This window comes from Garra rufa, chromosome 24 (assembly GCF_049309525.1).
Source record: "Garra rufa chromosome 24, GarRuf1.0, whole genome shotgun sequence".
Classification (NCBI taxonomy): domain Eukaryota; kingdom Metazoa; phylum Chordata; class Actinopteri; order Cypriniformes; family Cyprinidae; genus Garra; species Garra rufa.
This window is the reverse complement of record NC_133384.1, coordinates 25,875,125-25,892,208: the sequence shown is the minus strand read 5'-3', so window position 1 is coordinate 25,892,208 and position 17,084 is coordinate 25,875,125. Positions and strand designations below refer to the sequence as shown.

General features: G+C 31.8%; 1 protein-coding gene across 1 annotated transcript in view; it reads right to left on the bottom strand.

Moving 5' to 3' along the window:
- The window catches only part of map3k15 (mitogen-activated protein kinase kinase kinase 15), a 47,527-nt gene that overhangs the window by 10,651 nt on the left and 19,792 nt on the right, over positions 1-17,084 (bottom strand). The window contains exons 17-26 of the mRNA XM_073830581.1: positions 15,431-15,558; positions 15,207-15,337; positions 15,022-15,127; positions 12,904-13,061; positions 10,847-11,030; positions 5,494-5,671; positions 3,367-3,541; positions 3,102-3,287; positions 183-288; positions 3-42 (exon numbers count right to left, since the gene is read on the bottom strand). Coding sequence (XP_073686682.1) covers positions 3-42; positions 183-288; positions 3,102-3,287; positions 3,367-3,541; positions 5,494-5,671; positions 10,847-11,030; positions 12,904-13,061; positions 15,022-15,127; positions 15,207-15,337; positions 15,431-15,558 — 1,392 coding nt within the window. The remainder of the gene's footprint in view (positions 1-2; positions 43-182; positions 289-3,101; positions 3,288-3,366; positions 3,542-5,493; positions 5,672-10,846; positions 11,031-12,903; positions 13,062-15,021; positions 15,128-15,206; positions 15,338-15,430; positions 15,559-17,084) is intronic.

Here is a 17,084-nt window from a genome sequence, read left to right as displayed (position 1 = left end):
CCCCCTCGCTTTCTGATGCAGGCCCGAAGTGTGTCTGTAGCTCTGGAGAAGTGACAGATGCAAATTGAGTCACACAGTGTCTTTGATGTTACTCAAAACAACAAGTCCTTTGGTTTCTAGTTTCTTTTCCACTCTTTTTCTCTCTCTCTCTCACACACACACACACACACACACACACACACCTGGAATTAAAATAGTAACAGCTGCCTGCACAGCCCGCCTGATGATGTTGTCCATGGCAAACATCCAGTGTGGTTTAATGTGGTGGTTCCTCAATACTTTATTTACCTGAGACAAACAATGATGAAACGATAATGATTTTATCACTCTCAAACCAGACATAAGAGGGAGACAAAGACACACTGAGAGTGTACAAGACAGAGACACTGGGAAAATACTAACTCCTTATCATAGAACAGGCTTGTATAATGTTTTCAAGCAAAATATGCTCCATAATGGTGATCACTATAAAGAAAAGTAGAATCATGTACATTACTGCTCAAAAGTTTGGGATTGGTAAGATGTTTTTTAAAGAAGTTTCTTATGCTCATCAAAGCTGTGTTCATTTGAAAAAAATACAGAAAATGTAATTTTGTGAAATATTATGATGTAAAACAATGTTTTTCTATATTAATATGCATTACAATTTAATTTATATCTGTAATCAAAGTAGATTTTTTAGCATCATTACTCCAGTCTTCAGTGTCACATGATCCTTCAGAAATCATTCTAATATGCTGATTTATTATCAATGCTGAAAACAGCTGTGAAGCTTAATATTTTTTTGGACCTGTGATACTTTTTTTCAGGATTATTTGATCAATAAATGGTTACAGCATTTATTTAAAATAGAACTTTTTTAGCAATATACACTAATGTTTAAAAGTATTCTTTCTTTTTTTGAAAGACGTAAAATACGTGTTAAAATAATTAAAAATGACTGCGTAGTTTTACATTGTTAGAAAAGATTTATATTTTCATTGAATGCTGTTCTTTTTAATTTCTTATTCATTAACAAATTCTGAAAAAAAAAAAGACTCACAGGTGTCAAAAAAAATAGTTGGCAGCACGTTTCCAACATTGATCATTTAAATAATAAATCAGCATATTAGAATGATTTCAGAAGGATCACGACACTGAAGACTGAAATAATGATGCTGGAAATGTATCTTTGTATCACAGGATATAATTCTATTTTAAAGTATGTTAAAATAAAAAAAACATTATTTTATATTGTAATAACATTTTGCAATATTACTGTTTTTCTGTATTTTTGATTAAATAAATGCAACCTTAATGAGTATAAGAGACTTCTTTAAAAAAACATTTAAATCTTACCGATCCCAAACTTTTATGCATTAGATTTCTCCAATATTGACAATAAAATAAACTGAATATGCCACAATATGGCAGGATACAGAAAATAAATATCTGTAAAATAAAAACTGAATAAATCAGTGCAGAAAAAAATAAACAAGTTGAATAAGAATCAGTAAAATACACAATACAGCAGCAGAGCTTAGAATAAATCATGTAAAAATTATTCATGGCTATGTGCATTGTTCATAAAAAAAAACATTCTTTTATATTAATTTAATTAGTTAAAAAGGGGAAGTAACAAACAGATTTTTAAAATTATTTTAAAAATAGTTTCTTATGCTCACCAGGTCACATTTATTTTAATCAAAATATACTAATATTTTAAAAGTAAGTATTAATTAATTGAATATACTGTACACTGATGTTCAAAAATTATGGATCAGTAAGATTTTTAATATATTGTGATTTTTCAGCTCATCAAGGCTGCATTTATTTAAAAAAATAGTAAAATATTCTTGCAATTTAAAATATGAGTTCTCTATATATGATTTCTCATTACTGCAGTCTTCAGTGTCACATAATCCTTCAGAAATCATTCTTATATCTGATTTATTATCAGTGTTGGAAACAGTTGAGCTGCTTAATATTTTTTGGGACCTGTGATATTTTTCTCAGGATTCTTTAAATAAAAAGTTAAAAAAGAACCAAATTAATTCAAAATAGAAATGTTGTGTTGGAAAATACACTACTATTCAAAAGTTTGGGATCAGTACGTTTGACCTTTAAAAAAAAAAAAAAAAAAAAAGTTATACTTATAAGTTAATACTTATAAATATTTAAAAAAAATAGTATAAATAATAAACAAATATGATTACTAAGGGAGGATGTGTTAAATAAATGAAAAAGGATAGTAAAGGCTTATATTGTAAAAAAATAATAATAATAATAATAATAATAATAATAATAATAATAATATTAATAATAATAATAATAATAAATATAAATATATATATATCATATGTTCCAAAAATATATTAAGCAGCACAACTGTTTTTAACACTGATAATAACACTGATCATTACATTGGAATAATTTCTGAAGGATCATGTGACACTGAGGACTGGAGTTATGGCTGATGAAAATTCAGTGCTGTGTTTAATAAATTTTATTTGAAACTATATTAAAATAGGAAATCAATATTAGAAATTGCAATATTTCACAATATTACAGTTTTTCTGTATTTCTGATCAAATAAATACAGCCTTTCTGACATATGGTTTACATGATCCTTTAGAAATCATTCTGATAAGCTGATATAAGCTAATATCTTATTATTATCATCAATCTTGAAAAAAAAAATGTGCCGCTTAATATTTCTGTGAAAACCATGACATGTATTTTTCGACACTTTTTTATAACATCATACATATAATTACTGTCACTCTTAATCAATTTAATGTGCCCTTGCTAATTAAAACTTATTTAAAAATATATCTTACTATCACTAAACTTAATAATGGTACTGTATGTCCCACATCTGCCTTTAAAGTTTTAAAAGGAAATGTATAATAAACAGCATTTGATCAATATACAATGTACAGTAGTCAACATTTGAAGTGGATTAAAAAAAGTTTATGAAAGTTGTCCTAAGACAAGAATAGGTATTGTTTTGGTTTTAGGACAACTTTGATGAAAGTTTTTGATTCACTTCAAATGTTGACTACTGTGTACTGTACAATAGCATTACTAGAGTGATACAATTTATCCTGCAGTCAACTCACAGAGTCCTGGAAACCAAACAGAACCAGCTGGATCTGGTTTATTGAGGTGCTGTCGAAGTCCAGGTCCAGTTTGAGCTTTGAGATGGTTGTGGCCATGACACGTCGCTCAGGGCAGCGTATAAAGTCCCGTAAGATGCAGATGATCTGTTTGATGTGGTCCACTGACAACTTCAGCTCCTCCTGACCCTAAAAGACAAGAACACAATCCTCATTGTACGATTCAGACATAACGTACACACACAGTCAGATACACAGGGATACACACTTGGATGTGGTTCTCCATGAGGTTGGAGGTCACTTTATCCTGGTCCTCGTTGAGGACCTTGTAAAGTATGGCACGTCTTTCACTGTCTTTCTTCAGCAGGAAGAGGCCAGAGTCGCTGTTCTCAGAAGAGGCTGGAGAGCTGCGGTCTTCTGCTGTAGGACTCTCATCTGGAACACTGAATCACACACATTTCACACTTATTCAGTGAGAACATATGAATCTAGATCATCTACAATAAATATATGTAATTTCATATATTTAAAATTAAAGGAAATCATAATATTAATATTTAATATATTTTGAAATGTTATTTGTTTATGTGATGGCAAAGATCAATTTTCAGCATCACTAGCTATCAGAAATCATTCTAATATGCTTATTTTCTGCTCAAGAAACATTTCTTATTAATGTTAAAAATGGTTTGGCTGTTTCATATTTTTGTGGAAACAATTTTTTTCAGGATTATTTGATGAACAATGTTCAAAAGAACAGCATTTATTTGATGCACAGATCTGTGCCATCACTGTACCACGGCAGTTTTTTATTATCAATTTTTTTTAACCAAAATTAAAATAAAATAAAAGTTATTAAATTAACACAGAAATTTATTTTTATTAACAATGTTTTTTAAGGCAGCGCTATCAATAAGTAAAAAAAAAAAAAAAGATTAATCTCTGACAGTACCATCAATAAAAAAAAAATCACAATCTCTGATTGTATTTTTTTTATTAAAATAAAATAAAACTAAATAATAAAATAAATAAACAAAAAAGGTGGTTTTATTACTGTTTTTTTAAGGAAACACTATGAATAAACTATGAATAAATTATGAACATTTTTTTTTTCAATTTTAAATTAAACTAAAATTAAATAAAAACATTAAATGAACACAAAAAACCTGTTTTATTAATGGCATTTTAAGGCAGCACTATCAATAAATACTTTTTTTTTCAAATCACAATTAATCTCTGGTTGTTTTTTGTTTTTAAAATTAAAATAATATACTAAAATAAAATTCTAAATAAAATATAATAAATAAATGAACACAGAAAGATAGTTTTATTAATGGTGTATTTTTTTAAGGCACACACTCAATAAACCAATAATAAATTCAATTAAATCTCTGATAGTTTTTTTCCAAATTAAAATAAAATAAAATAACAAAAACATTAAACACAGAAATGTGGTTTTATTAATAGTGTTTTTAAGGTAGCACTATGAATAAATAATATTTTTGTTAAGCAAAAATAAAATAAATAAAATAACATTAAATTAAAACAGCACTATCAATAAATAAATAAAAGAAAAAATAGCAATCTAATTTTTGGGGGGAAAATTAAAAATACATAAAATTAACAGAGAAAGGTGGTTTTAAATTAATTAGAGATTTTTTACCAAAATGAATAAAACAAAAAAATATATATATATTTAATTAAATTAACACAGAAAGGTGTTTCTATTAATGGTGTGTTTCGCTCATAGGGGATTCCTCATACTTGTTGAGCTTTAAAGGTCAGTTTAGGCCAATAAATTAACTGAATTTAACTGTGTTAAACATTTAATCCCCTCAAATGTCAGGGTTAACTTTAGCAGCCAAAGGATATATATAAATCTGGAGTGGTGATTAAAAACCATGATTTCATTAGAGGAAAGAGGAAACGTAGTTAATGTGTGACAGCTCTGTGATTCGCTGTGTGTGCTTTGAAACCGAGGTGAAGAAGTGGTCGGTAAAGTGTTCATGACATTATTTTATGAGCAACCAGAGAGTACCTGTTGTAAAAGGCATTAACTCATTACACAGACATACATACACCTGCCCAGAAACCGCGGCCCAGCACACCTGTCTCCTCATTCCACCGCGTTAATTAAACAGCGTTTCCAAGGAGTCGACTAGCTGTCAGGACAGGCCTCAGCGCTTCAAGCCCAGGAAGTTGATTTACTGTTGGTCTGAGAGCTGAAGCGGCCGCGGATTCTCAAGCTCCGTAAACACAGTCACGTCATTAACATTCCAGACACTAATCCAACAGCATACATATACACACTCACAGATATGGCTGACCAGCGCGTGACCTAAACTCGTCTGGACCGGTTTGAGTATTCACCTTAGTGCTCATCTTCTGAGCTCACCTGAGGAAGCTTGAGTTGGGTGGTTTGATGAGGTTCTCTGAGCTTGAGCGTTTTTTCTTCTCGAAGAACACGTCTTGTTTGGAGTCACAGTCGGGAGACACAGAGCCCGGTTCGCTGCTGCTGCTCCCTGTGGCCTCCGTCTGCAGCTGGACTGGTAATGAAACACTGCGAATGTAGTCTAAAGGAGAAAAACACAAAAACAGATTAATCATGTGCGTTTACACAGCATTTTTGGCTTAGGTTAGTCCAAACCTTTCAAAAATATGAATGAATACTAAATAAGGGGTAATTTTCTTAAATACAAGATCATAGTCAAGTGTTATACGTTGAATAAAAAGAGTAGTTCACTTCCAGAACAAAAATTTACAGATAATGTACTCACCCCCTTGTCATCCAAGATGTTCATATCTTTCTATTTTCAGTCGTAAAGAAATTATGTTTTTTGAGGAAAACATTTTAGGATTTCTCCCCATGTAATGGACTTCTATGGTGCCCCCAAGTTTAAACTTCCAAAATGTAGTTTAAATGCAGTTTCAGAGGCCTCTAAACAATCCCAACTGAGGAAGAAGAGTCTTATACAGTGAAACGATTGGTTATTTTCTTAAAAACTTTCATTCCAGTTCATTCCAGACATTTAGGGTATTCAAATTCGCCCTACATTGCTGTTTTACCTTTTTTTGTAAAGGGCCTTTGACCTTCTTTGCATGTTCACTTTGTAAACACTGGGTCGGTACTAGTGACGTAGGACGATTTTGAGTTTTTTCGACATACTGTCATGAACAGGAATACACAGAGTTCATGCAGAGCTAGAGAAGACGAGCACTTGAGGTTAAAAAGTATATAAATTGTAACATTTTTTAGAAAATAACGTTTCGTTTCATTAGATAATACCCTTCTTCCTCGGCTGGGATCATTTAGAGCCCTTTAAAGCTGCATTTTAACTGCATTTTGGAAGTTCAAACTCGCGGGCACCATAGAAGTCCACTATATGGAGAGAAATCCTGAAATGTTTTCCTCCAAAAAAATAACTATTTCTTTACGACTGGAGAAAGACAAACATGAACCTCTTGGATGACAAGGGGGTGAGTACATTTGAAAAACATAAATCATGCCCCCTACAGGCTAATAACAGACTTATGCTTAATGATATAGAAATAAAACCAATATATTTACTTCTAAAGTCACATATTGTAGTGCCTGTTCAGGGAGTAACAATAAATGCCACAATAACTGTCTCAAATATATTTTCATTAGGGTTTTTAAATCTTGTAATAATGACATTGAGATTTATAGATTATTTGGATTCATTAGAACAATAACACCTTTTAACCGACAGCCCCAATTGAATTGAATTTAATACACAATTTGGGTTTCTATCACAATATATAATAGCGCAACAATATTAGCACAATATTGTAAAATTTTACGATAAGGTTCTTTTGGAAACAAATCAAAAATTAAAATTACCCCATGATTTATTTTACTCTCAAGCCATACGAGGTATATATGGTTTTCTTCTTTCAAACTAATGCAATCTGAGTTATATTAAAAGTTGTCCTGGCTCTTTCAAGCTTTATAATGGCAGTGAATGGCTGTTGAGATTTTGAAGTCCAATAAAGTGCATCCATCCATCATCAAAGTACTCCACACGGCTCCAGAGGGTTAATAAAGTCCTTCTGAAGTGAACTGACGCATTTGTGTAAGAAAAATATCTATATTTAAAACTTTATAAACAGTAATATCTAGTTTCCGCTAACGATTACGAGAAAGTGATGATTCAGCGGATGACGTTGGATTGTGACGAACGTGAAACTGCCGCAGAGACAGCAAAACAAAACACCAGACACAAATTAGAAGTACAAAACAAGGATTTGTAAAGAAAATTATCGGAAGATTTCAATATAAGCCAAGAGGAGACTGGTTTTCCTTTGTTGTACACAAAACTTGGTTCTCGCATGGCTAGCATATATATTATAATTACACAAATGCATCGATTTACTTCAGAAGGCCTTTATTAACCCCCTGTAGCCATGTGGAGTACTTTTTATAATGGATGGACCCATTTTATTAGACTTCAAAATCTCAACAGCCATTCACTGCCATTATAAAGCTTGGAAGAGCCAGGCCATTTTTAAATATAACTCTGATTGTATTCATCTGAAAGAAGAAAGTCATACACATCTAGGAGGGCAAGTAAATCATGGGCTAATTTTCATTTTTGGGTGAAATCTCTCTTTAATTAATCTAAGTTGATGTTAATTTCAACATTTACTAACACATTATTAAAATCAATCAATCAAAAAGTTGTATCTGTTAATATTATGGACCTGAGCTAACAAGAACAAACAATGAACAGTTTTATTAACTAATCTTAAAGATTATTAAATACTATAACAAATGGATTGCTCATTGTTAGTTAATTAATTAACTATCATTAATTAATTGGACCTTATTGTAAAATGTTACCCACAATGTTAAAGTAATTTTTTAAAACCCTTTTAAAAATCTTCCACATTAAATTGAAACACTGGAACCAAATTTACAGAATGAAAAAAATCAAGAGGAAAAAGATCCGACACAAAGAAGAATACTCAACACAATCACCAGTAACAAGAAAAACACCAATGATTATGAACATATTGTCCTCACGAACACAAAAGGACACATAGAACACAGATGGTGGATACAAACCTTGCCACACTGTTACACAGAGAATCCAAGCCAAAGCAGCCGATTGGATGACATTAAGGAAAAAGAGATTTTAAGTTAGTAATATTTGGCCTGTTCTACAGTATAAAGTCTAATGAACAAAACTAGGAATACAAAGCAAATTCTTCGCTCCAAAACCTAGCGAGTTGTCTATGGAGGGATCACATGTGTGCCCCAGACACAAAGGCTGCTTCAAATTATACCTCCCTCTAAGAGGAAATCAACTTTAAGAGAAAACAACTATTTTAACCAAATTTTAATGCAGCATTGCATAAATCTTTTGCAGAAACTGAATTTTCTGTGAAAGAAAGCATGGAAATGAAAAATCATGAAAAATATGATTCAAGATAAATGCTGATTATACACTACTGTTTTTGACGTTTTGCATTTAATGAAATTTGACAGGAATGGCAGCTTCGATATTAAATGTCTTGAGCAGCAAATCAGCATTTTAGAATGATTTCTGAAGGATCATGTGACACTGAATACTGGAGTAATGATGCTGAAAAGGCAGTTTTGCCATCACATGAATAAATTACATTTAAAAAAAAATTCACAATGTTACGTTTTTTAGCCTTGGTAAGCATAAGACACTTCTTTTAGAATTATAAAGATAAATGCATGTCGAAGAATGACACGAAAGAGAAGAAATTGTTGAAAAAAGTAATTATTTTTGTTTACTTTGTGCATAAAAAAGTATTCTCGTAGCTTCATAAAATTAAGGGTGAAACACTCATGCCACATGGACTATTTTATTGATGTCCTTACTACCTTTTTGGGCCTTAAACTTGACAGTTGCGTTGCTAACTATGCAGGGTCAGAAAGCTCACGGATTTCATCAAAAATATCTTAATTTGTGTTCTGGAGCTTTATGAAGGTCTTACGGTTTTGGAACAACATGAGAGTGAGTAATGACAGAATTTACATTTTGAGTGAACTATCCCTTTAAATGGTAGTGTAAACTCATATTTTTAGCTTAGTATCATGCTAACATCAATATATTGTACTGTTCTCTGCAAACAGCTATTTACAGTTGAGGTCAAAAGTTTACATCACCCTTTTTTTAGAATCACAAAACGTTAATTATTTTAGCAAAATAAGAGGGATCATACAAAATCCATGTTGTTGTTTATTTAGTACTGACCTGAATAAGATATTTCACATAAAAGATGTTTACAAACAGTCCACAAGAGAAATTAATAGTTGAATTTATAAAAATGACCCTGTTCAAAAGTTTACATCCCTTTGATTCATACATACTATGTTGTTACCTGAATGATCCACAGTTGTGTTTTTTTATTTAGTGATAGTTGTTCATGAGTCACTTGTTTGTCCTGCACAGTTAAACTGCCCGCTGTTCTTCAGAAAAATGCAACTATTACTGAAGGTTCAAACGCTCACTAATGCTCCAGAAGGAAAAAACGATGCATTAAAGGAGAAGTCCGGTGTGATATTGACCTAAAGTGTGTTGAATCATGATACCGAGTGTGAACTTACCCGTCATAGCTCATCTCGGCTTGTCCACTGCAGTCCGAAATCTGGCGTTAGTTAGCCAATGCTAACAACAGGTTGTCAATGAGGGGGGTGAAAACTTTTTGAATTTGAAGATCAAGGTAAATTTAACTTATTTTGTCTTCTAGGAAACATGTAACTATCTCCTGTAGCCTCTGAAGGGCAGTCCTAAACAAAAAAAATACGATATTAAGGCAAAATAAGAAACTGTACACGTCACCATTCTGTTCAAAAGTTTTCACCCCCAGCTCTCAATGCATGTTTTGAAGAGTGTTTGAACTTTCTGTAATAGTTGTATATGAGTCCCTTTTTTGAAGAACAGCAGGCAGCTAAACTGTTTAGGACTAACAAGGGACTCATTAAAAACTACCACTAAACAAAAAAAAAAAAAAACACTTGTGGATCATTCAGGTAACAAAACAGAATTAAGAATTGTATGTAAACTTTTGAACAGGGTCATTTTTATAAATTCAACTATTCTTTTCTCTTGTGGACTATATGTAAACATCTTTCATGTGAAATATCTTATCTAGTTCAGTACTAAATAGACAATAAAATCCATTTTGTATGATCCCTGCTCACTACGTAAAGAGCTTTTTAAATCAGCTCACTAGTATTTGGAACAGAACTTCTGTCACTCAATAGCATTCCGCTCACAATATCACAGAGAAATTGTGAGCATTTTCTGAGAAAGCAGAGCACATGTTGGTGTGAAACACCACACCCTGAGAATGCTTTTCATGGACAGTGGGGTATCTGACATGTGCTGCTGGATGGAAACCATTTGTGAAGATAGTGTGAGGCCGAATTGTTGATTTTCTTCTGTGTCCTCCCCTTTTCCAGGTCTTGTTGTTTCTACCCATCTCTTGCATAAGTTCAATCTGGACTGCGAAAGGCCAGTTGAGGGCAGTCCGGACCTGTTGCGAGTATCCCAGACAGCAGTGAGATGCAGGCATGCTGGGCTATGGGGGGAGTTTGGCAGCTCTGCGTGTTTGCCTGTGAAAAATGTTCTATGTGCGCTCTCACAAGATCCAAAATGCCTTACACACCATGGATGGGACCAGAGGGTCAACCCAGGTCACGTTATTATTACAGCTGCAGAAAGTGTGTTAGACTTGATCAGAGACATTACCTGAGGGTTTGAAAGCGATCTTGTTCTTTTTGCCTTTGATGTTTTGACGCAGGAATAGATCCTTAAGCAGGTCCCCGGCCATCGTTCGTTTATTCGGGTCAGGCTCAAAGCAGGAAAGGATAAAGGATTTAGCCTCCGACGAAAGAGACTCTGGGATCTCGGGATGGATCTTAAACATACCCACCTGGTAGAGAAGAGAACAGAGACGAACAGAGATTTTGTTGGATTAATAGCTTTTTAAAAAATCTAAACAACATACAACATTGTACAAAAAAATGCATCTATATGTGACCCTGGACCACAAAACCAGTCTTAAGTCGCTGGGGTATATTTGTAGCAATAGCCAAAAATACATTGTATGGGTCAAAATTATAGATTTTTCTTTTATGTCAAAAATCATTAGGAAATTAAGTAAAGATCATGTTACATTAAGATTTTTTGTAAAATTCCTACTATAAATATATCAAAATGTAATTTTTGATTAGTATTATGCATTGTTAAGAACTTAATTTGGACAACTTTAAAGGTGATTTTCTCAGTATTTAGATTTTTTTGCACCCTCAGATTCCAGATTTTCAAAGAGATGTATCTCGGCCAAATATAGTCCTATCCTAACAAACTATACATCAATAGAAAGTTTATTTATTGAGCTTTCATATGATGTATATATCTCAGTTTTGTCAAATTTAACCTTTTGACTGGTTTTGTGGTCCAGGGTCACATATAATAAAAAAAGAGATGAACAAGTTTATATTCATAACAAACAAACAAATAAACAAATAAAACCTTACATACATGAACAAATATTTTCTTAGTTGGTACTGCGATACGCACATTTTTATTTAAAAATAGGATTTCAAAAAATATTTGAAGTAATTAAATAAATAAATTCCATATACATAAAATAAAAAAAATCTAAAAACAAAAATCTTAATTGGTTATCTTCTATATTTGCACCAAATTAATTGCCTTGTGTTTTTGATAATAATTAAAAAATAATAATAAATCTATATATATATAAACATTTCTCAACTGGTTATCTTCTATATTTTGTAGCTAACATATTTAACCATTATTAAATTTAATAAATTTAATAAAAATTAAATAAAAAAAAAAAACTAACAAATAAATAAAATTCTATATACATACATTTTTATTTTCTCAGTTCATCATCTTCTGTATTTGCACCAAATTAATTATCTTCTGTATTTACCAATAATTAAAAACAAATAAACAAATAAATTAACAAATAAAATTCCATATACATAAAAAATCTAAATAAAAAAGTGTATTATTAATTATCTTATGTATTTTACAATAATTAAAATAAATAAATAAATAAAAATTCTATATACATAAAAAAAAATATTTTCTCAATTGGTTATCTTCTATATTTGTACCAAATTATTGATCTTATATATATAAAAATCAATGATAAAAAAAATCAATAAATACAATTCTACATACATGTGTTTTTATTTTCTCAGTTGGTTATCTTCTGTATTTGCACAAACTTAATTATCTTCTGTATTTAACAATAATTAAAAATAAATAAAATTCTATATACATAAAAAAGTTTCTTTTTATTTTCTCAATTGGTTGTCTTCTGTATTTGCACCAAATTGATTATCTTGATTATCTTGTATTTAACAATAATAATTAAAATAAAATAAAGTAATAACAAAATAAATCAATTAAAAAGTAAACATTTTATATTCAAAAAAACTTTATTTCCTCGATTGGTTATTTTCTATATTTGTACAAAATGAATTATCGTATGTATTTAACCATAATTAAAATAAAATAAATTCTATATGCATAAAAAATATTTTCTCAATTGGTTATCTTCTGTATTTGCATCAGATTAATTATCATCTGCATTTAACCATAATTACAAATAAATAAATAAATAAATTTCTCAACTGGTTATTTTCTGTATTTGGACAAAAATAAATGATCTTAAATAAATAAATAATTAAATAAATAAACAACAGTATTTATAAAATCTGCATTAACAGGCCACTTTTTAAAATATTTTTAAGAAAATATATTTATACTTTAAACATGGCAGCCTGTGGTTCTCCCAGCTCATGGAAAGGAGGTTTGCCTGTGGCCATCTCTATAATGGTGCAGCCCAGGGACCAGATATCAGCAGGTGCCCCATAACCTCGAGGGCCTTTGTCGATGATCTCAGGGGCCATATACTGTAACGTGCCTGAACAAAGATTTACAGGGGAAAAGCTGAACTTCATTATATAAGAATGTGCTGTGACAGGACGTTACACAAAATCAAATAAATCAAGGAGAGAAGCTCAGAAGTGATGACTATGACAGTGGAAGGCGAGCGGGAGGACAGATGAGCGCACCTGCTCTGATGCTTCAGCAGTCACTAATGAAACACAAACACACTCCCGTCTCAGACACTATGCTAATCTAATTACTCCCCCACAAGAGACATTCTCATGTTACCAATGACCAGGACTATAATCGCTCACCACACTGGAAGGAAAGCTGTCTGTTTTGTGTCAGGAAATAAGAGTTATCTAAGCCTTAGAGAGGTGAACCAGTTCATACCAGTGTATGTGCAATTTAGTAATTTTTAGTCAAGGGGTTTCAAATATAAAGACCACTTTTCTAAAAATATACAGTTGAAGTCAAAAGTTTACAATTACCTGGCAGAATCTGCAAAATGTTAATTTTACCAAAATAAAAAGGATCATACAAAATTGTTGCTATTTTTTATTTAGTACTTACCTGAATAAGATATTTCACACAAAAGATGTTTACACCTAGTCCACAAGAGAAAATAATAGTTGTATTTATAAAAATGACCGTGTTCAAAAGTTCACACATTAATACTGTGTTGTTACTTGAATGATCCATAGTTGTGTTTTTTTGTTTAGTGGTAGTTGTTCACAAGTTCCTTGTTTGTCCTGAACAGTTAAACTGCCCGCTGTTCAACAGAAAAATCCTTCAGGTCCCACAAATTCTTTGCTTTTTCAGCATTTTTGTGTATTTTAACCCTTTCAAACAATAACTGTATGATTCTGAGATCCATCTTTTCACACTGAGGACAACTGAAGGACTCATATGCAGCAATTATAGATTATTAAAACACTCACATATACTCCAGAAGGAAACACAATGCATTAGGAGCCGGGGTGAAAACTTTTGAACAGAATGAAGATGTGTACATTTTTCTTATTTTGCCTAAATGTTGTACTTTTTTCATTAAGTAGTGCCCTTCGGAAGCTACAGAAGATACTTACATGTTTCCCAGGAGACAAAATTAGTTAAATTTACCCCGATATTCAAATTCAAAAGTTTTCACCCCCAGCTCCTAAGCAATAATTTCCTTATGCAGCATCAGTGAGCGTTTGAACCTTCTGTAATAGTTGCATATGAGTTGCAACTGAGTCCCTCAGTTGTCCTCAGTGTGAAATCATACAGTCATTGTTGGAAAGGGTTCAAAAAGAATTTGTGGGACCTGAAGGATTTTTCTGAAGAACAGCAGGCAGTTTAACTGTTCAGGACAAACAAGGGACTCGTGAACAACTATCACTAAACAAAAAAAACACAGCTGTGGATCATTCAGGTAACAACACAGTTTTAAAAATCAAGTGTATGTAAACTTTTGAACAGGGTCATTTTTATAAATTCAACCATTTTTTCCTCTTTGGACTACATGTAAACATTGGCTTCCATTGAAGTGCACTATATGGAGAAAAATCCTGTAATGTTTTCCTCAAAAACCTTAATTTCTTTTCAACTAGTATCTGCGTTGCTGTCTATGCAGGTTCGGAAAGCTCTCGGCTTTCATCAAAAATATCTTAATTTGTGTTCGGAAGATGAACAAATGTCCTACGGGTTTGGAACAACATGAGAGTGAGTAATTAATGACAGAATTTTCATTTTTGGGTGAACTATCCCTTTAATGTATCTTGACAGGAGGTGCTATGGTATATACACCAAAATGAGAGAAATATAACTCCCTTAGATCCTGTTTGGTGGAGCTAATGATAGACCGAACTTTAACTAAGGCTAAAACCCTGACCTGGCAAGAGCACCAAGATGTATGATGCATGACACACTGCACAGGTCAACTGGAACAGGGAGAGGGTCACAAGGAGGGCACATATTGCAACTAACAAAAGAAAACAAAAGCTAACAAATACCAGTGAACGTCTCTGTGCAGGGATTGACTCCAGCCAGCCTCTTGGATGTGCCAAAGTCTGAGATTTTCAACACGCCACTGTAGGTGTTGACTAAGACATTGTCTCCCTGTAGAAAGATGAGGTCAATGAACATCCACATTTTTGAAGGTAACTAAATATAAATTCAAAAGATTTGTCATTGTTACCTTGATGTCTCGATGAACGATTTGGTTTTCATGCAAGTAACGAAGTCCTTCCAAGATCTGCCGAGTGTAGAAGATTATGGTGGCTTCTTTTAGAGGACCCCATTTTGAACGTAACAACGCTGACAGGCTTCCTGTAGAGAAAATATAATGAATATGAAGAGCAAATCAAATTTAAAGTAGAAAAGAATTACTTGATGTGCTTTTATCAGAAATTACACTTGTACCTCCAGGGACTTGTTCCATGAAAATCTTGATGTATCCATCCTCTGACACAGAACCCAGGTACTGAACAATGTTCCTGTGTTTTAGGTACTTGTGGAGAGCAATTTCCTCATGCAGTGGTTGGGAATACCTGTAAGCATCAGAGTTATTTTAGTATTATTTAAATACTATTGTAGTATTTATTCATATTTTGAATTAGCTTTAATTTTTTTTTATTTTCATTTTAATTTTAGTTTAAGTTTTAGTCATTTGTCATTCAGTCGAAATTAGAAATATTTCAACTTTATTCACCACAATATTTTGACTTTTCTAATTTTGCCTAAATGACCAATGACTAATTACAATAAAGTCAAAACTATAAGAATAAAGTCAAAATATTTTGAGAATAAAGTCAAAATTATGAGAATTCATTTGTAGCAATTACGAGATTAAAGTTAGATTCTAAGAGTATATTCTAGCCTATTGGACATTCAAAAGTCTCAGCTTTCAAAATCTGTCAGTTTTACAACGAAATATAAACAAAATGTCTTAAGTAGCATGGGTTTATTTGTAGCAATAGCCAAAAATACATTGTACGGGTCAAAATGATCGATTTTTCTTTTATGCCAAAAATCATTAGGATATGAAGTAAAGATCATGTTCCATGAAGATATTTTGTAAATATCCTAACATAAATATATCAAAACTTAATTTCTGATTAGTAATATGCATTGCTAAGAACTTCATTTGGACAACTTTAAAGGCAATTTTCTCAATATTTTGATTTGCTCTCTGAGATTTTCAAATAGTTGCATCTCGGCCAAATATTGTCCTAGCCTAATAAACCCTACATCAATGGAAAGCTTATTTACAGCTTTCAGATTATGTATAAATCTCAATTTAAAAAATTGACCCTTATGACTGGTTTGTGTATTACACAATATGTCTATTACAAAAATGTGTTTTTCATGCTCTTTAAAGTGGCGGGACAGATCCCTGTATTCGCCTCAGTTTATGCGGCATGTGAATCAGTCTTCTCTCCGATTACAATGAGAGATTTGTTTCATTAAATTAGGCTATACTGTTTTTTTCTTTCCTTCTGATGTTCCTTCACGTTTATATCATGCTATAAACTTGAAATAAAGAAGAAAAACATTTATAATTTGTTTTTCGTGATAAAACTGACAGAATGTGTTATATTAATATAACACACTTATTATTAAGAGGTGTGTTACATTAAAAGCAACAAAGCACAAAATTATTGCTATTACTGGGTCGCTACAAATAATGAATGGAAGACGTTAAATATGATTTCCAATCATTTACTGTATTATACAGTGAGTAAAACAGCTTGTGAATAGTCACTTAAATATGTCAGAAAAGACAACAATAGAACTTACGTTAATGAATTGCAATCCACTTCAACCATTAGAACGTTTTATTGTTGTTTTAATTAAATACATGTGAGGAATGAAAGCTCAAACATTACAGATGTTTTTGCAAAGTAGGTGGTGGAATTTTCACAAAGAAAACAGTATAATTTAATGAAACGAACATCTTATTGTAATCGAAAAGATGACTGATTCTCATGAAATGGCACTAAAACGCTGTCTACAACATAAGGAGTCAATAAATGATAACAGAATTTTCATCTTTCGGTGAACTATCCCTTTAAGA